The following is a 21580-nucleotide window of genomic DNA, read 5'->3' as shown; positions in this document are numbered from 1 at the left end:
AGTTCTGTAAGAATATATTGTGATATATAAGTGACAGTACTGTCATCACTTCTAATGTCATTACTGAAAACCTGCTACAAGCTGACTAACACTGTAGCATCACTGCCATATTTTACTGTGCTTTTCATGTAGTTATTGTCAGAAAACAAATAGTTTTTATAATCTTTGCAATATTGGCCTTCAACTACAATAAAAAGATCTTTCAAAAGCCTGACACATACAGGCTGTGGAATATTTCTGAATCTAGCTGTGAACTCATTTATTTCTGATTATCTTCCCATCTAATGATGATTTTAGAGTCTGCATTGAAAAGCCACTCTGATCTAGACGTGGTCAGTCTAGTCTGCACCCTGCCTAGGTCTAGGGAGGCTCTTCAGACCCACTGGAAAGGACAAGCAACAAAATCTTTAGTGCTGAATTATTCTACATGATTGATCCACCCAACAGTTTTTGTGGGGTAGGAGTTTCCTATCATTGAACACAGGATGCAAAGGGTTAGAAATTGGGGCTGGCAAAGAAAAACACCATCCACCATTGCATACCAGAAAATTAGGCTCAAGAAAGTAAAACTGGCAAAGTTTGCCCAGTTCTAAAAAAATCACAAGGGCAAAGAGAACACTGGGTGGAGATGTGTGTCTCGTGGTTGCCTTTTGTTTTGTAAGGATCTATAACTCTCCGGGGCTTTCTTTACAGTAAAAGTAACTGGTTGGGACATTCCTTGGCTGAGTCAGAAAAGTTTAATCAAGACATTTGGAGAACCCATAGCATATGGGACTCTGAGGCAGAGGCATCATCCTGGATCATCCTGCAAGGGCTACAATAACGCAAACAGTCTTCTGAGAAGTCGCATCAGTTCTTTGATCATAGCTCACCCAGAAGAAATGAAACTTGCACAAATTTCTCTCCCTACTACAACACACATCCAGGGGAAGATGTACAAGCAACCAGAGCCTGCCAGGATGATGCACTATTTACTGCCCTAAAGAGAGAGGTGAAGTCACAGAAAAAGCAAGTCAACAACAGTAATCCAGGGGTCAAAGAAAGCCCATTGAGACTTAATACGAGAAAAACTGTAAATCAGAAAATTATGAGGAGATTAAATGTATTTGAAATATATTTTCTCAGAATTAACAGTGTAGTTGAATTACAATATTTTTTTCAATTACTACTCTTGCATAGCAATCCCTCAGAACACTTTCTTTATCTAACAAGTATTTAATTAGAAGTAGAGGTTTTAAGGAGGAAGTTCTGAGATTACATTAAAAAAACTCAGTCAGAGAGAAGTAAAGAAAATAAAAGTAATGACAGCAGAATTGTTAATGGTGAGACAGAGGTAAATAAACCAATGAGGGTTTGGAAAGCATGAACCACACAGGAAATATCTCTTAAGTTATTAAACATCTGCATTGATCTTGTATATAAAGTGACTATTAAAAGTGACTATTAAACCCTGGAATGGTCTAGCAGGGAGTGAGTGCACTATGTGTAGTGGTCCTGTTAGAGTGGGGTTAGAGCTCCCCTAGTATGGACACCCTCTATATGAGATAGTATTATGTATCTCTTATTCTCATTAAGTTTGAGTAAGTTACATAGTCAGGTACATCAACCATATACAAAGCTTATACTTTAGTTCTTTTCCTTTTCTTTAGTTCTTTTACTTTAGTTCAGTCCCTTTGGCATGTCTGACCATGGTGCAGTTCTAGGTGTGCAGCACCTGGTCTGTGGAGCTCTGAACTCCCACAGAAGGGTGATGGACACTGAAGCCACACCTTTGAGACTTGCAGCTGAAAACTCAGCTCTAAATTCAGCTCTCCCAATTTTCAAGAAAAGCAAGAAGGAAGATGCTGGTAATTACAGGCCTGTCAGTCTCACTTCAGTGCCTGGTAAAATTATGGAGAAGGTTATTCTGGGAGTTATTGAAAAACACTTGAGACAACACAGTCATTGGTCATAGCCAGTATGAGTTCACAAGGGGAAATTCCTGCTTAACCAACTTAATTTCCTTTTATGACAAGGTTACCCATCTAGTTGACCCAGGGAAGCCAGTAGATGTGGCATTTTTGGATTTTACCAAAGTGCTTTATACTGTCTCTCACAGTATCCTTCTGGATAAACTGTCTACAGCTAGACAAGTCCATGATATGTTGGATGAGCAACTGGCTGATGGGTCAGGCTGAAAGGTTTATAGTAAATGGGGTAACATCAGGTGTGCAGCCAGTTGCCAGTAGGGTTCCCCAGGGCTCAATTTTAGGCCCAGCACCCTTTAATGTTTTTATACATGATCTGGTTGCAGGAATCAAATGTACATTATGTTTGCCAATGATACTAAACTAGGAGGAGCTGTGGGCTCCCTGAGGGTAGTGAGGCATTACAGAGAGCTCTAGATACACTAGGGAGCTAGACAATCACCACCTGTGAAATTCAACAAAAGCAAGTGCTGGATTCTCCACCTGGGACAGAGTAATCCTGATTATATATACAAACTGGGGGACTAGAGGCGGGAAAGCAGCCCTTCAGAAAGAGATCTGGGGGTTTGAGTTGATGGCAAGTTGAGTACTGCACCTCTAGTACTGTGTGCAGTTTCAGACAGCTCAATATAAGGACATGACATTATTGGACTGTGTCCAGAGGAGGGTGACCAAGGTGGTGAAAGGTTTCAAGGGCAAGACTTACAAGGAGCAGCTGAGGTCACTTGATTTGTTCAGATTAGAGAGAGAAGGCTGAGGGGTGACCTCACTGCAGTGTACAGCTTCCTCAAAAAAGAACAGCAGAAGGGGAGGTGCTGATTTCCTCTCTCTGGTAACCAGAGATAGGGCACAGGGGAATAGAATGAAGCTGCATCAGGTAAGGTTACATTCCACACTAAGAAAATTATCTTCACTGAAAGGCTGTTTGGCTGCTGGAACAGGCTCCTCAGGGAAGTGGTCACAGCACCAAACCTTCCAGAGTTTAAGGAGTGTCTCAACAATGCTCTCAGTCATATAGTTTAGTTTTAGGTTTTCTTGCAAGGAACAGGGAGTTGGACTTGATGATCCTTATGGGTCCCTTCCAACTTAAGATTTCTATGATTGCATGATTCTGTTATTCTAAACCTGACCAGAACTGTTTGTTTTTTAAATACTGTGGGGAACCAGGAGACTTGATCCATTTACACCAGTGGGATTACATTGTGGTAGATGACCTGGTTTTTCCAATTGCAGCTACATAACAAGTATGTTTCACTTGTACTTCATGAAACTGTGCTGACACCTTTACTCATTGGCTGTAGCCATGCTGCATTATGAGCACAAGTCCACATCTGCTTCTGCAATAGACTGACATTCACTCACTGGGAAACAGGCTGCCACCAACCCTTGGAGTCGGCTCAAGTACACCATGTGGTGGCTGAGAGCGTTAGGCCCAGTCTGGTTTTCTCCCTCGTGTTCCCATGTGCCCTCAAGGTGATATCCTGTGCCTGCAGAAGCTTCCCTAAGCAGATGTTGTCTGCCATAAACAAAGATGGGGTCCCTATTTCCCTTCATTTCTGGCTGACACCAGAAGGTGTAGATACCCACAGGAGGCTACAGGAATCCTAAGGCAGCAATGTGCACAGCCCCTAGAGAAAGGAGCAAGATGACTCAAGCCAGACACCTACCATGGCACCAGGATGCCAATGAAGAAAAAAAAACTTCCATGTTTTTGGGTTTACAACCACCTTTGAATCAAGATAAGGAACTACCCTCTTACTTGGTAATATTTCTACAGTACAGCATCTTGAGAACCTGGAGTTGCTTGCAGCTTTCCCAAAGATACTTCAGTGCTTTGTCAGTAAGATGAATGCAACCCGAGACATCCAAGAAGTGGAGATAACGGCAGGATGCAGCCAAGTATTGGATACAGGTATCAGTCATCTGTAAATGAAGCAAGACACACAGAAGTTAGATGAATAGTTGAAAGAAAAAAAACATAGAGCACAATTGTAGCTTTTGTTTTGTGGGAAAACTGTGTTATGAAATGCTTCATGGAAGTCAAGTTTCTGACACAGCAGAATACATTATGCACAACCTCTAATTACCTTGTTCTGACAGGACCTAAAATCAAGAGGGACATACTAAAGACCTTTTAAAGACACTTGATTAAAATCACTGGAGTGGGATGCTGGGAAGAGAGGTGAGGGCTTCACTTGCATTAAACAATCTCTTGAGAATCTAAAAGGGACAAGGAGGCAAGATGAAGCTGAGACCTTGTGGAACATAAAATTAGCACACTATCTTGTGACACAGACCTCCTGGAATATAGAGGTAATTCTGTGCTTTGCTTATTCCAGACTTAGCTATATGCTCAATATTAGAACTGTAATAGAATAATAAGTAGATTAAATTTTAAATAAATACAATACTATTCCTTTTGAAATAAACCACAGTTACTGACCAAACTCAGTAAGTGGTATCAGATTCATTTAAGAGAACTCTACATTGATCATGCACTCAAATCCTGTTCCCTTTAGAGGACCATATTACAGAATTCATTGTCCACTGACTGTGTCTTCAGAACTTTGCTATTTAAATATTAATCTAACCAGAGATTTATTTTCAGTTCTTGCTATATTTTTTCATGTGTATGATATGTTTCCCACAGCAACTTCATTTTTTTCCTATGAAATAAGAATTGCTGTTGAATCAGGCCTTGAGTAAGACCGGGAACTGAACTTCTGAGTATTTTATAGTGTCAGCATTTGCAAAATGACTTGTACCTGTTGTAGGTGCACAGCAATGTGACAGAGAGGCTCACTGCACTTCTGTTGAAACCACTGGAATTTGTTCAAAGACCACTGATTTGCCCCAGCAGACATGATTAAAATGGTAAGCTTCTCTAATCTTAGAGTAACCTTCATAGCACATGCCAAAACATTCTAAATGGACATGCATTTCTATATTGATTTTTCCATGTTCTCTTGCTATGATTTTTTAAAATTTATATACACACACAGAGAGATATATATCTATATAATATAGCTGATGTTGCAGGACATGACTGTCAGGCATATATCCTTTGGAACAGGTTTTAATCTCCTGACAGTTTTTAAACAATCTCTGAGTGGAAAATATTTCCTTACTTAGCAGCTGGATTCCCTCAATTTACACTAGAGATTGCCAAAGGATTTGAAACACCCATTAACTTCAACATCCACAGGTGTACCCATCTCATTTTATGGAGTTGCAAGCTGGATGAAAGTCAAAAAAGGACTTGTAAACTTATGTGTAGGTTTATGTGAAAGAGTCTTGATGTTCTTTTCTGAAAATAACAGGGTATTAGCAGTTAACAGATTGGCTTTATAACCATTTAAAGAAAAGATACCATCTAGGAACAAAGCATTGGAAGGGGGTTACAAGGTTAGTGAGTCTACTTCTTGTTTCAATTTGCAGGAACTACAAACTATTACCCAGTTAATTCCCTTACCAAATGCCATCCTAACATTCCTTAATACTTAGTCCTATCTCCCTTCCCAGGATTCTGTTTTACAATTCACTGCTCTGATAATCAGACACTCTCCCATTTTCTAGACTAAATGTATCTACTGCCATTTTATAAGTGTTGGGGTTGTTGTTTTTTTCCTGTTAGTCTATAAAGTGTAGTGGAAAGCATGGCAGAGAAGACTGCTTGCAAAACTACTAAGCTTCAACTACTTTGTGAAGATCTCCACCCACAACTTTTATTATTACTGTTATTATGGAAAAATAGCTTACTATCTATCTAAAAGCAAAGGATACAGGAGACTGAGACCCACCTTTATAATAATTCATAGTGTACAGTAAGTTTCCATAAGATTAAAACCAAGGGGTATTCTAAGACACAGAGCAACTTCCTTGACCTGCCCTGGGGGTTTTGGCCTAGAGGCTGAGAAACTTATGAACTTTTGGAAGGCTAACAAACTGATCAGAATAAGAATAATTTAAGGCTGGCTAACTAGTCAGGCAGGACAGCTCAAACTAGTTGTCCAGGAGGCTAAGGTGCTCAGCCACTGCAGTGAGTAAGAGAATATAAGGACTGAAAGGACAGTCAAGGGTTATGGAGATGGCTGTTGGAGAGGAGAAAGGCAGGGACAAAGTGAAGGTTGTGGAAGGAAACTGCACGTGGACACTGCAGTAGGAAAAAAAGGGGGAAACTGGTCCAGTGAGTACAACGAAATTTTAAAGGATAGTTCAAGATTAACTATTCCAAAAGTAGTATAAACTTTGTGTATTCCCACTTGATAGTGATGGAAGCAACAATATAACTAACTTTTCCAGCCTAAGGAAGACCTCTTTCCATAGGTATAAGCTAGCCAAATACCTCATAAATTTTAAATTAATAAAGACACTGTTTCTTGGGCTTAGTACCTTCAAAATAATTCAGTATGAATTTACATCTCTGTGTGCATCAGCTTTTAGCCACTGCCCTGTCATGTAAAGCCACAGATATAAAGTTCTCATGCTCCAGTTTAATCCTTACCTGGGGAAAAATAAAGCATGAAAATGCTAACAGTTATTAAAACAAAGACACTGCCCTTTGGAAGCCCCCAAAACATCAGAAGCTCAGAAGAGTATTTGCAGGAAGTATCACTATCTTCACTCTTTCCTAGACACCAGCCCATGGAGAGACAAACTTTTACCTGATTAACAGCACAGACACCTTTATGTTGTAACTGCAACCATTAGAAGAACACCCAACTCTCCCAAGGGCCAAGTCCCAGAACTTAAACTCATGTCAAGTCAGCAGAACTTCAGCTCTGATTTCTGAATTAGTGGAGAACATTGTAGGATTGTGAGAAGACACAGATGCAAGCAGGTCAAATTTCTGAATGAAACACTAAGTACTTCTTTGCAACAGCAGCCCCAGAGCAATTGCCCCATTTCTTATCCATACCTCTGGACAACCTGCTATGCTGACAGCTGTTAGTCTCTGGCAGTGAAATGCCATTGCTTTCACAGCATCATCCGTCAGCTGAGGGCAGCAGGTGACATGGCAGCATTCCAGGTATCTTGTGCCCTCACAGAAGTCCTGAAAGAGAACAAAAACAGACCAGTCATTCTTAAGTAATGTGCCTACTCTATTTTTCTCAATTTACGATACATTTACATCAGTCCTTTGATCCACTTCAGGCCCTTCATCACTGCCACGATTTGTGAGCATCGCAGAATGTTTTGTGGCTCAAGCAAAGCTTTAGCTCCAGTGAGAACCCTCCTCTTCTCTGATGTCCAGCCTAGAACTGTGGTGAGATGCCTTAAGTATGTTACTGAGCTGGTTGTCCAGGCCTGCTAATCTTGACCTCAGGCCAGTGCAATCTGTCATTTACTGGAATGGAAATTCTACCTCTACAGGGGAAAAAAGGAAATACTTATGTAGTAGATTGAATAAAAACCACTGGTTGCACAAAGCATTTCAAGACATTCAAGTATTAGTCCTCAACAGACTAAGGGCTACATGGATAAATAACTCATGTGCATACACACAGAGACACGTGTGTAAGTGTAAATGTACATATTTATCATGCATAAATATTATATATTTATATTCTGAGAAAAAAACCCTACAAACCCACTGTAGTAATCAGACTATTGCCTTCAACTTTTCTTTCCTTACGTAAACAGCAACTCAGGCACTCAGGTTGATCACTGGAAAAATGTTAGCTTTGTTATGACCAAAAAACCATATGATTCTGTGTGATTCTCATAAGTATTACCTAAAAAGATGCAGAGAAATTTACTAAGTCTGAAACTTGTTTTGTAAACCAGAATTTTAGAACTTTTTGCCTGTATCCTCACTGACGCTTTTTTCCCATCTACCAGTATAGCTGTAGCAAGGCAGGGCTTCCTGGTCTTTGGCTTCTTGGTTTATTTTACAAAAAATATTAGAATGTGAATGTTTTAACTTAGGGCTGGTTAGAAAGGACAATTCAGAATTTACAATTGGCTTCTGTACCTTTCCTATTTCAATCAGCTTTACAGGCTCTTTGTTACCTGCAATACAGAAACATTCTAAGCCAAATAACTGAATATTTTTATCCATGTGTAAGAGAAAATGTAGTCCCTTCAGAATTGGGTTTCAGATGTGATGACTTAATCACTGCATTCTCAGCTAGGGTATGTAGCACAAGCTGAAGCCAAGATTTCAATGCCTGTGAGATATGTTTATCTGGTTTTACTGGCATAGTTTGTCTACATACGTATATAAAATATCCTTCAGAGTTAGGTTCTGAATTTGCTCTAACCTTTACCTCCACCCCTACAGTATTTTGCAAATAGCACTAAACTCTTTTTGCAATCAAAGGAAATGAAGCTTTGTTTGTTCTCCTCATTTCTGTATCCCTGGTTCTACGCCTCTATAGAAAATAACCTAAAAGATTGTGAAGATAAAGTTTGCAAAACATTTAGACACTATGAAGAACAGAATACCACATGAAGGAAATAACATAATTTTCAAACTTGTTTGCACAGTTTGAATTCTGTGTAAATAAGACCTAAGGAGACACACAAGCATCAATGAAAATACAAAATACTAAATTGCTGCTCATTAAGTAAACATCATCTGAGTTATAAATGAGCAAAATCCTATTTCTAAAATATATGATCACATAAGCATTTACATACTGTTATCGTGCCTGGGAACGGATAAATAAATTAACACTTTACAGCCAACATTATTTTTGGCATTTCATAACTTTCAGCAGTTTACCTTAACAATATTAGTAAAGCCCTCTTAATATGCATTTTCTTTTCACATGATTTAAATATTCTTTATCTAATCAAAGGATAATCCAGATGTGCAGCATACAATGGGGTTATTCTCTACAAATTTTCCATAATACAGAAAGATTCAACTTACAAAAAAAGACTTGCTGTTTCATTTCTTGTTACTTCCTTTCCTCTTTGTCCTCTCCTGCCCTCCCTAAATCCATGACCACATTGCTTCTGTAACTCCTACATGTACTCACTGCTGATGCCTTCTTAAAATATTCACATTCATATGGCAGACAAAGGAAAGTGTAAGCACTTCTTTTTTTCCTATTCTTTTTTTGAACTTTCTTTATACAGTGCAACTTTGTGCTCTAAGCACAGCACAAAGCACAAAGCACAAAGTAGAAGTGAAGAGTCTCCTGTGAAAGCAGCAGCACTGACTTTCCATGGGATACACAAGATGTACATACTTGGTCACTGTTTTTGTCAAAAACATGGAACTTCATGCAGAACATTCATGCAAAGCAATTCAGAATTGCTCCTAACGAAGCAAATCCCAACAGCCTGACGTGTATGTTGGGTAATAAGATCCAATCCAGATGCATGCAGCAACAACTGACTTATTCTCACAATATATGGCTATAAAATTATGGAGGTTGGAGCTTAATAAAGGAAAAATGTAGAAGCTGACGACAGGGATTACGTGATGGCATTGCCTGTACCTGCAGCCTTAAGTTCTGCAACTCTTCATGGGCATGAAATTTATATCATTAAAAAACATGAATTAAGCTTTTCTATTTGGTTAGGAAGAATTTTAAGTTACAGAAAAAAAATGGTCTTATTTGGATGTAAATCCTCTCTCCTTTATAACAAGATGGATGGTTCTTTTTTCTACAGTGAAGTCACCTTATAACACTCTGAAACACAAAGCAGTAAATCAATGCAATAATCTTGAATTTGTCAAACCTCCATAAGGACTTAGGTAAACTTCAAGGAACCAGTGATAAGGAATTGAATTTTGGAAACAGTCACCTCCTTTTCTTCATTCAGAACTTTCAAACTAGGTCCATTTCATGCCCACTAGACTATGTATGGAAGTAATCAGCAAAAAGTTGAGCCCCATCCACCCTTTTCATACCACTTGTGATTGAACAGAGCTCAGTCGTATTCCCTCAGCCACCCCCTTTCCAGACCAGAGGTTCCTTGCTTATTTATCTGTTCCTTTTATGGAGACTGTATCATACCCTGATCATTCCCATTACTCTCTCTGAATCTTTTCCAGTTTCCAGTACAATGCTTTACCCATAAAAAGAATTATACTAACACCAAATAATGATTTTACCAAAACAAGACAATGAGTACCAATAAACCAGAACTGAGTATGTAGTTACTGCTGTGATAGTAGTGTAAGCCTAGTAAATATTTAGATGGCAAGTCTCATATTTGACACTCATTTTTTAAAAAGCAAAAGTAAATCAGAAAGATATTTTTTAAATTACAAGCATTGTAACATGAAATGCAAATACTTTGTTAGTATTCATATTTCTATGATAACTGCTGATTTTTCAAAAGAGAGTGTTTTCTCACTGTGTAACTTCATAAATTACCATCAATGTAAATAACTGTCTTTGTCTTTCAATCAAGTTGCATTTCTAGAAATTAGTTAATTTCCTGTCTGTTTACTTCATAAAGTTTATTTGCCCTGGGAAATTTCTAACTTCATAAGCTATGTTTGAGATCAGAACACTAAACATTACATGTTTTAATGTAACCTTCTTGTTTTAAGAACGATATATAGCTTTATATTGCCCACATCCCATATTAAAATTTCAAACCCACTGTATATAGTAATGATTTTTAAAATAAAAACATTGGAAAAAACCCCTAAGTTTAGTGAGATTCAATAGGTGTTTTGCTGTGAGCATGACATGATCTTTAGAATAAGAAGTCAGTATTCCAAAAATTTAGCTTAAAACGTCCATTTTCTAGAAGATCAGTTTCATCAATAGAACTGAATTAATTATGCCTTTAGTGTTTTCACAGGAAATCTTTAATGGTTTTATTTAAATATTGACACAGTTCAATTTGAGCTATTTTTCCCAGAAAGCAGCTAAGACATCTATTCAGTCTGGAGAATTTCCACATTCATTTCTTATTGAAACATATTTTTTATTTTTTAATAATAGTAATAATAAAATTTATGCTGGTAAGAAACATGCCTTTAGAGGTATACTGAAAATATATTTTTGTGTCTCTTAAGAGATAATGATGTGTAACCATGTATCAGCAGCCCATGAGGAACCAGATCTAACAGACTAATGAAATTCAACCACGCCTTTGAGATAGGCATGCTAAGTCATCAAAATACAGCAATTCAACAAGTGAGTTACTAAAGAAGCAAAAAGCAAGACCTGAAAGCCCACATCAGCAAGAGGAAAAGTATGTTTTAGATAGAAATTGGTGAAGGATTTGTAGAAAGCAAGTTAACAGTACCAGCAATTTAGATTGCAGTTTGCACAGTACAATTCAGTAGAAATTAAGGCTCTTGTGGAGTGGATTTTGGAGTTTGGCAGAGGGCAGAATTCAAGACTCATTAAAATTCATGAAAAGAATGAAAAAAAAAAGTAAAGTAATGGAAAGGAAGAATAATTTGTAAGAGTGATAGTGTAGAATGGTATAATGAAGAATGAATTATGACATACAGAGTAAAATACGATCAGTTCAGGACATGGTTAATTAGAAGAAGCAGAGAGGCTTCCAGGAAACATCAAGAAAAGAGGTGAAGTTTTACCTGAATTCCAGCATCACTGATGTTTTTGCATTCTGATACAGAAAGTTCCTTGATTTTTCCATGGCAGCCAAGAGCTCTCAAGCCCTAAAAAGTTACAGAAAAATGAATCTTAATAATCAGCACATTCATTTATATATTATCACATTTAATATCCAGTTCCTGGGTATGCTTAAAGCTTTTATCTAAGAACTGCAGTGTCTTTTAAGACATTCTCTTCAGTGGAAAGCATATGGTTTATCCTCTGATTTTTGCTTGAAGTACATAAAAGAGTTAAGGATTCTTTGCAGAAATAATTTGAGAAAGCAAAGAGATACATTTTCCTACCTATTCAGAAAGAAGGAAATTGAAGAAAAGTAGCATGGTGTGAAATACACAGGACGCAGATCAGGACTCTCATAAAGTAAAATACATTTACATATCTCCAAAATTTGGGTTTGAAATAACTTTTCTCAGGTCTTTCTTGTTGGAAGAGCAAAATACTATTTCTTACAATCAAATCATATCTTAAAATTGCTGCCTTTCTGATTTGCTTACCAGTAAGGTCTTCATGGCTACAGCTATGGTACAAGACAGCATTTGAAATGGTGCAGTCACACTCACAGGGGAATGAACAACCCTCATCTTGAAGACAACAGGGAGATTAAAACTTTAGTAAATTCCTGGTTTAGGAGTGATCTGAGGATGCTTTGTGATTTTTACTGCTTATACACCAGAAAACACGACCGCCTTCTGATCCTAAACTCTAATCTGAAGGAGTATTAAGTGTTCATTTTGTATTTTTGATAGCCACAGCAGAAAATCTCTGTGCTTCATATCAATGAAGTAAACTTTGCTGAAAAACAAAGTTATCACTTTATTCCATATGGTTAAGAAATTATCTACAATTAGGCTGCAAACAGCACTGCACCGAGAGGAAATGTCATCTTGAAAAAACCAGCACATGTAAATAGTGTCTGCAATCCAGATGTGGACACTGTAATGAGAATGCTGGAAGAGTGGAGCTGGAGTTCAGATTTTGCAAATTCCTGAAATCTCACAGGCTGAATAAAAACAAAGAATGGAACAATGAAAGAGATTTCCAATACTGGCTACTCAAGTAAACAAAGAAATTTGCATTTTTCTCAACAGACACAGTTACGTGGTGACCATTACTGTCAACAGCTTCCTGAAAATCTACAGATTTCCAGTTCTTGTTGTCCAGAGCACTCCTATTTAAGACAAAAAGCCAACTATGTACTTAAACCCCAAATTGGTTTATATCAGAACTTGAATTCCTTACAGCAAAGAATTACAGTGATAATTGTGACCTTATACACATAATTTCTTATCACATTTTTATTGATTTAAAAGTGGCACCACTTTAAGCTACTTGGTAATGACATTCTAAAAAATATTATTAAGATATTTTAATACGTGACAACTAATGCTGTTATGACTTCAAAGTTAATTTATAATAATTTTATATTATTAAAGTGACATTGAATCACAGAATAACTATTTTTTTTCCCAATTAAAATCACGGTCTACTTTGAGGTGTTTAATTACTAATTCCAAATTTGAGAAGGGAAAGAGTAGAAGACATGGAATGTCATTAGGAACTGTCTATTCCATAGAAAAACTAAGAAACTTTTAAATTTCCAAAAATTAACCTCTTTAAACAAGGTTGACACAGGAAGTCTAACCTTTATGAAAACTTTAATTTTTTAATCTAACCTATATAGAAAGGAGCCATTAATCACTAGTTTTATTAGACTTATTAATTTATTCAGCAGTGTTTTCTGATAAACAATATCCCATCCAGGATACTGAATTATTTCTAGAGACTTTTATTTTCTACACTAAGACTCCAGACTTTTTTGAAAGATATTAGAACTTGTGGAAACTAGCAAACCAGACACTGTGCAGCATGCAAACCAGCACCACCCACTCTCTGTGCTTCCAAAATTATATTCCTCCTTTTGCACAAAGAAATCAGCCCATGTATCTTGGATCAATCTTCTGTTGCCCCAGAAGGGAGAAGGGAAGACTCTGTCCTGCACCTACTGTCAAGGAAGTATATTACCATTTCCATTTAGAAAACTCTAAAGGTTTAAAAGAAACTTCTTACTCTTCTCCTACAGCTGTTTTTTCAAGCAACTTCCACATTTTTTGTTGTCTTTCATTTACTTTCTTACACAAGGCCTACAAATAGTTGCACAACATAACTTATAATTTCGCAAAGAGTTTTGTAGATGAGAAAATTAGTATCTACTGTACCAGCCGGTGATGGACTTCTCTTGCTAGAGATAAAAAGGCATTCCAAAGCACAATTCTTCATTATTTATATTCACAAGCTGCAAGTCTCTGCCTTTCAGCTGCAGGCTGCTATGAACATGCCATCTCTCGCTAACTATAACCATGTGCTACAACTTCTGAGGTTCCTGTTCACATCTCTCTTTGTAACCTTAAAGGTCAGCATCTGTAATGTATCTTTATGCTTCAGAGACATACAGATGTCACTTGCTTTTCAAACCTCAAACCAGACTGACCTCAAAGTGACACCAAACTTGGCAGACAGCTCTTCCTTAGGAGGCATTTCCCACCCTCCATTTCTGAGTCACTTCATGATAAATGACTCAGCTTATTCTCTAAAATGCTCAGATTTCTGAACAGATTAGCCACAATTAAGCATCAGTTTCATGGATCAAACACTAGAAGAGAAGGATTTAATTCCTATCATGCAGTAGGGTTTTTCTAATAACAGTTCATATGTGACAGAAGAAAGTTCAGCTTCAGATAGCAAAAACCTTCTGGAAATACACTGTTTCCAACACCTTACCTAACACAAAGGTGGGTCAGCTCAGTTTACAGGATCTTTAGAGACATTTTTATATCACAGTGCAGAAATCCCGTGTGGCTGTGTATATTGCATGCCACAAAATGAAATTTCTGTAGCTAACACCATTTGTGGTTAGACCAGATGGTAACTTATGAAATGGGGTTGCCAGCATTTCTTGGCACTAAGTCCAGACAAAGGGCTTCCATTGCAACAAAATGTCCTGGAAAAATACCAAGCACAATTGTCAACATTGCTAAGTACCTTTAATTCCTACTGATTTGCATAGGGACTCAAGGTGCTAGAACATATGGCACCCGTTGTAATGACTGTGCCCCCATTTCCTATCTCTATGCAAAATGAAGTTTCTAGGTCAAATTCTTTCTTTCTTTATTCCCCTGAGCAAACTGGAGTACTAACACCTGAATTTGAAGCCCACTGTAATCTATTTAAATATTTTATTTTCCCTGCCTTGGAAATGCATGTCATTTGTCCTGTCCTTTGTTTTGGAAATCAAATGCAATTAATTCATTTGCAGTCTGTTGCTGGTTATACCCTTTAGACCTGATTTCTTTTCTCAGGCTTTACAAGGTTCTTCCTCAGCCCTACTGGCCTGATGTAGGCAAGACCAAAGAGTGGAGCTGAGCTATGGATTCAAGTCATCATAGATTCAGAATCCCACTAGGAGTGCAAAGAAATTACTCTAGATAACTGTGGGAAGCCAAAATGCCACTTTTGGGTCATTTTGTTTCACTATTTATACATTTATTATTAAAATATTAGTAAATACTTACACTGCATCCTGACCTTCAGGACCTGCCAGGACCTGAACACCATTAAGGACAAATGCTTCAGAAAAAGCAAGTTGAGCTGTTTATACAACCTTTTGGCTGCTACTCCAGAATTTCCAAGAATCACAAATTATCCTCAACCTTAGAGGCACATATCACATGAAAAAAATCTGTGACTGATTAGCTGGCTTGATGCCACAGATAATTCTTGAGGATACATTTCAGCCAGAAAAAAGACTGGGGCCTTAGATTATTATGAGAGAGAATTTAATGCATGACAGTCATAGACTGGTCAGGGTTGGAAGTGACCTCTGAAGATCATCTGGTCCAATCCCCCTGCTAGAGCAGGATCATCTACCCTAGATCACACAGGAACATGTCCAGACGGGTTTTGAACGTCCCCAGAGGAGGAGACTCCACAACCTCTCTGGGCAAGCTGTTCCAGTGCTCTCTTACTCTCACAGTAAAGAAGTTTTTCCTCCTGTTTAACTTGAACCTCTTACGCTCCAAGCTTGTGGCCACTGCCCTTTGTCCTGTCATTGGACACTACAAAGAGAGACTGCTGCACAAAAAAATGCAGAATCAAAGAACATTTCTCTTTAGACTTCATATTTCCTTTTTATCTTTGATTTCAGAAGTGTCAGGGTTCTTCCCATTTTAAAAGTATTGTACTTATTTTTTTATGTTTTAGGTTATTTTTTTTCTCTCATTATTACACTGCATAGAATTCAACACTGATATGTCAATTTTCCCTCAGCCTATGTCAGGGCATCTACAGTTTCATTGCTGGATGATCTATGTAACTCAGGAGTCAACTAAGTTTCCTTAACACTTCATTTATTATACTTTGCTAATGCTTTTTCTGTCTAAATCCTACTTGACTTAAGACACTTCCATCAAATGTCCTGACACCTCTTAATTTATTTTTTTGTTTAAATGTCCAGAGAAGATGGGTGGTCCAGGCCATGTGCATCAGCAGCTTGTGTCAAAAGAAGGAAGGCCAGGCAGCTGCATGCTTGCAGACTCCCAGTCTTGGAGCAGAGCTGCCAAAGCTGTATTGTATAGACAGCAGAAAAAGTGCAACAAGACATTTTAACCAAAATCTGGAGAGTATGAGAATAAAGCTTATAACTAAAAGTGTTTCTCTAACTCATGGAAGTATTTCCACTGAGGCTGATTGTATAAGAAAGACAAACAGGTTTTGGCCCTAAATGCTAATGTTTCCAGCTCTGTAATAGAAGCCTAAACACCTTGGATATATTATAAATAGCTTTACAATTATAATTAAAATTACTTGTGATATTATCTCTGCATTTATGAGCATGTTCATCATACTCACAATTTAAAACACTATGGTCCCTATTCCAGAGCATTTAGAAGAGCATGAGGGTAAATAATGCAGGATGGGAGGCTAGCTAGGAAAAAAAGTGAATTTTCTTAAAGGATTCAAAGGCAGTTTTTTCTAAGGACTCGGCACCTTTGCTCAGCCACTGTGGATTGTTTTGTTGGTTTGGTTTGTGTTGTGTTTTTTTTTTAAATGCTGTCACTAAGTTGCAAATCTTTCCATTTGTAAACCTCTTTCAAGTTGTTCATAACTAAGAACCAATTTCTAGTACTACCAGAATGACAAAACCAGAACAAAAGTCCTTCCCACTGTTAAAAAAAATGATTGAGACTAAAAAACGTGTGTTGTTTGTTTAAAAAAAAATCAATTTTGAATTCAAGGAACTAGTTTCTGAAATATAAAAGGATGAAAGCTAAAATAACTGAGTGAATAAACTAATACTTAAAATTTAATAGAGGGGGCTATTTAATAATACATACGAGAGTAAGAACAACGTAGTCAAAACACCACTGAGAAAAATACAGAAACTTATTGAGTATGCCACCAGTTTCTCACAGGCATAAAGCTGACATCCTCACCATTGGAGGATATTTAGGAAGGCACTGAAGTGCACAGACAACTTAAACATGGGGACAATTATTTGCCTTATGCCACCTTGCGTTTAGAAGTTTGCTGAGGCATTTCCCCTCTATGTAAAATGTGTAACTTTCCACACAATACCAAAATCTGAATGCATGCAATTATTATTCTATTCAATTTCCAGTCTTTCTGTTGATGAGTAGACTCCAGACAAAGATAATACACTTCTTCAAACTTCAGTGGGACTTTTAATGTATTTGTTATTAGAACTATATTTTTAATCATGGTGAGTTTACGGGGTACTGTAGTTTTGTTTGTTTGGGGTTTTTTTATTAACATGATCTCTTGTCAGGGACAATTCTAAGAGTCAGTATATTCCTTCCAAATGCAACAAATTTCTTGAATAAAAGCCAGATTGCAACAGGAACGTTCACTTATGGGTCACCAGAGTAAGTGCAGAAGAGGAAGGCACCAGAAGTGGAAAAAAACCTTTCATTTTGCTTAAGTCAGTCATGGCTGGATACAAATCTGTAAGAAAATTTGACTCTACTGTATCTTTTCTTCTCTATCCTTCACTGCAGTATGTCACCCTTATTGCAGTGAATTCTACTCTGCTTTGATGAGCAGAGTAATTCTGCTGTCATTTGAAAAACCAGAAAAGAAAATCCTCTCGTGTAGGGCAAACCTACGCTACACATCCTGCATTGTTTAGACTTAACAGTGAGACAGCAAAAGCAGCAGAGATCTACTGCACAGACTACAGAAAAGCATACGAGCCTCACCATTTTCCTTCAGCAGCAAAGAGTAATGGTGCTGGTTACTGCACATTAAACACTGAGCTCTCTGCCACATTTGTAAAGCAGTAACTTACCAAGTCTAAAATGAAAGAGACCTTAATACAACTTCATCGATATGCTAATAAGATGCACATTGTAAACTTATATTAAAAAAGTCAGAGCATACAAATAGTAGCTTGTTACACAGAAGACTCCTAGATTTCCTTTTGTTAAATAATATTTTAAGATTAGGAAATATGTTTTATATACATGCATGAATGTTACGCACTTAAAACACAGCTAACAGCAAAAACTGCAACAGTTTTGGAGCTAGGACTAGCAATCAGATCAGACATTAGAAAAAATATAAATTATTAATTTCCAGGTTAATTTATCTGTCTTGTGAGAGACAAAACTGAAAGCCTTAAAGATGCAATGTAAGCAAAAGAGCTTGGCTTGTTGCCGAGGTCATGGGCTGTGCTATGTGAAAACTAGAGTAAGAAGCAACACAGCATTTACAAAGACTAGCTGTGGCAGGCAAGGAGAAAGAAAACATTTATGTTGAAACGTTGTGGGACTGCAAATCAGGGCATTACAACTTTCATTCAGATACAATTTTATGATACTTTAAATGATCACATTAAATTAAGTCTACTTGGATTTCCCAACCCTCTTTTTTTATTTTTTTTAAAAAAAAATTATTTCAGGCCTCCATAAAAGATTCATGCATTTTAATTACTTTTGTACAAACTCTGTGTTAGAGCCAAATAATAAAGTTCTTGGTCAGAATTTGGTTTGAACAGTGACTGAGTGAATAGTCTCTATGGCAAGTTTTCTTCATGAGGTTTCTCCTAGATTTCTGTGTTCAGTGTAAACAGTTTGCCCCAAAAGCAAAAGAAACAGCAGAACTGGCACTGAACCCTGCACACAAGTTGGGACCTGCCAAGAACATCAAATGTGGAGACCTGTGATGTTTAAACTGGCTCCCACACTCACTGTTTTGCTTTCCAGAGTCTTAGCAGCTTCACACATCGAGGATACCTTGTTAGTAAATCTTTCACTAGCAATTATTCTCTAGACCACAGTGGAGAGCAGTGTCTCTGCTAGAGCTAACATTCAGGATTTTTCACTATAAAATCCAGTTAATGGAAAACACAATTTTTACAAATGTAAAATTTTAAAATACCACTTCTTCAGTTTTCCTGAGGCCTACTCATCCTGGAGCAAAAATTCTGCTTAACAAACATTCTCAGATCAGCTTCACAGAAGCCAAACTTCCTCTTTCTGATGGTTTCCCTTTCTCTCTTTCAAATGTTACAATTGTCCAACTTAAGAACTACCCTTTATTGGTTACTGACTACCCATGGGCTAATATTCTACACATTTCTAAAACACATTTTAATGACATTGTACCTCCATTGCTTCATATCCATGAGGTTTTTACATGAATGGATTTCTATTGCCTTTTCTTTCAGAAAGCCTAAATAAATAGTAAAGATATTCTTTATTCTTTAATCATATAGGTACCGTATCTGAGATGCTGGTTCCAGAGATATCAATGGATATCAAGGATGACATATCTACCAAGGCTTCAATTCCAGCATCGGTCACGTTTTCACAGTAACGTAGGCTTAGGTAGGTCAATGCATGACACCTGAATTAAATAAAAAACAAGAAATAACAGCTTTCCACTTCTGTTATAGAAATGTAGTATAGTAAGTATATTTGCATAATAACCTTGATAAGTTTTTTTCAGGAAATAAGCACTCTAGACATTTGATACCTTGTTTACATAAGCATTTCCAAGGATTCCACTCATAAGCAATGCAAATACTTCAAACTGTGAAGAGCAATCAAGTTAAAATAAAACACAGAAAGGAGCTCTATTACTTTTTTTTTTTTTTTAATTATTATTATTAATTTGATGTTTGACTTGTCCCCATCTCCAAATCTCTCATATCTTCCACAGAAACGTCAAAGTTCACTGCAACACCAGACTCCAGGACCCCACGGCAAACTGGATCTTCCCATAACCAAACCAGAAGACCTAAGAAATCTGACGCCCCAAGCTCCTCATCCATGCTCAAGGCATTAGGGGAACACTCCACCATTAAAACAGAGCAGGCACTCCCTAGCTTACCAGCAAGCTTGCTACAATTATTCACAACTACTGTTATGAAAGCATAAAGAGGGGCCTGCTGAGATATCTAGTAAGGAGAGGAAAAACTGACTGCAATCTTCTCTGGAGATTTAAAAACAGTCTTTCAATCACCAACACCAATACTTCCAAGGAACTGGAATTGAAGCAGTTTAGCAATAGAGTGCTTTTGGTTTGTGCAGATGAGTATTTATAGAGTGTACAAAATGTGACTTATACACACTAATTTGTAATGAAGTTTTGTCACTGACAACCGTAATTTGAGCACCTCCCCCCCTAAGATTAAGACTTCTTAGGTGTCCATGCTTATATTGATTAATTCCTCTTTATAAAATGGGTTGTTTATTAAGAGATTCATAATGCCAAAAGGGACTGTACAATTTTCTCCATTCATTTGTTAAGAACTTCAACATTAGAAATGTACTGGAAGTCTAACCACACCAGAAAAATAAAGTGCTGGACTATGGTACCTTTGTGCTATTTCCATGACAGAAGCATCAGTGACATTAATACAATTAGCCAAATTCAGTTCTCTCAGCTTAGCTCCTGAAGAACCTTGTACAAATAGTGTTACACCTTCATCACTGATCCTAAAAGAGAAATTTAGGCAATATTTATAATACATATTTTTCCCAGTCCATAGAAGTCATTATACAATTTATGTTCAGCACCCTACATTGCAGATAAGCAGAAATTAATTAGGCTATTTTTAATAGCCTTATAAACCCAAAGAGGAGTCAGAATAACTAATGGCTCAATTAGAAAGATGCTGCTCTTTGAAACTGCTAAACTCCAGAACATTATATTAAAAAGTCTGTTGGATATTATGAGAACTTCTATTGGTTCCAACACGCAGATATGATAAAACCCCAAAGGACAAAGCTTGGAAAACATGTAGAAAGTATCAGAACTTGTTTACACATCTTAGAGAAATATTTGTTTTATTAACTTTGATAATTTAAGGAACTGAAATAATTTAAAGGAAAAATTATCTTCTAGCACAGAAGCGAAAGTCAGAGGTAGCATTTGTATGCAGAAGCTGCTTTGTACACACACATGAAGAGTTAACCTGAGTTCTTCCTCCAAGTATTTCACTTAACCAATTGTATGTCTCACACACGAATCGGAAACTCATAATATACTCAAAGGTTATAAAAATTAAGTATATAGAAAATCTTTCATCCAAGTTGAGAGTGTTGGAGAGCTGACTACAACTTGGGTGTCTCAATCCAGTTCATATCTCTGGTATGTTTGACATTATTTGTACAGTTAGCTTTTATATGCATTCCAGTATTTATTCCATGTTCCTTGATGAATAAAAAATATTAATCCCGTAATTCTCTAGGATGGAATCATATTTTGGCTTGTACAGCTTGTTGCAGCACAAAGAATCACTGCGAATTCCAAAGTCCTAGAAATATATGGGTAGGAATAGCACTACTAATAACACGATAACCTGAACACAGCCTCATTGTGTGACCACAAGCTACAGATGAAGCTGTAATTCATGAAGTGCTAAAGTAATCACTCTGCAATAATTCAACCACGGTGGCAGTTTTGGTGTTATTTCACAGTGTGGTTGTTTTTCATTCAAGGAAGATGGATTTCAGAAACATGCTTTCAGAATAA

General features: G+C 37.2%; 1 protein-coding gene across 4 annotated transcripts in view; it reads right to left on the bottom strand.

Annotated features, from left to right (window-relative positions):
• The window catches only part of FBXL13 (F-box and leucine rich repeat protein 13), an 81237-nt gene that overhangs the window by 4959 nt on the left and 54698 nt on the right, over positions 1-21580 (bottom strand). For 3 of the 4 annotated variants that reach the window (XM_051613990.1, XM_051613965.1, XM_051613975.1), the window contains 5 exons: positions 20422-20541; positions 19321-19447; positions 11488-11571; positions 6886-7020; positions 3727-3890 (listed from right to left, as the gene is read on the bottom strand). In XM_051613990.1, coding sequence (XP_051469950.1) covers positions 3727-3890; positions 6886-7020; positions 11488-11571; positions 19321-19447; positions 20422-20541 — 630 coding nt within the window. Of the gene's footprint in view, positions 1-3726; positions 3891-6885; positions 7021-9292; positions 9614-11487; positions 11572-19320; positions 19448-20421; positions 20542-21580 lie in introns of those variants that run through there. The other variant, XM_051613981.1, reaches the window with a different exon arrangement.

This window comes from Apus apus, chromosome 1 (genome assembly GCF_020740795.1).
Source record: "Apus apus isolate bApuApu2 chromosome 1, bApuApu2.pri.cur, whole genome shotgun sequence".
NCBI lineage: Eukaryota > Metazoa > Chordata > Aves > Apodiformes > Apodidae > Apus > Apus apus.
The sequence above is the reverse complement of the archived record's forward strand: the minus strand, read 5'-3'. Positions and strand labels throughout refer to the sequence as shown.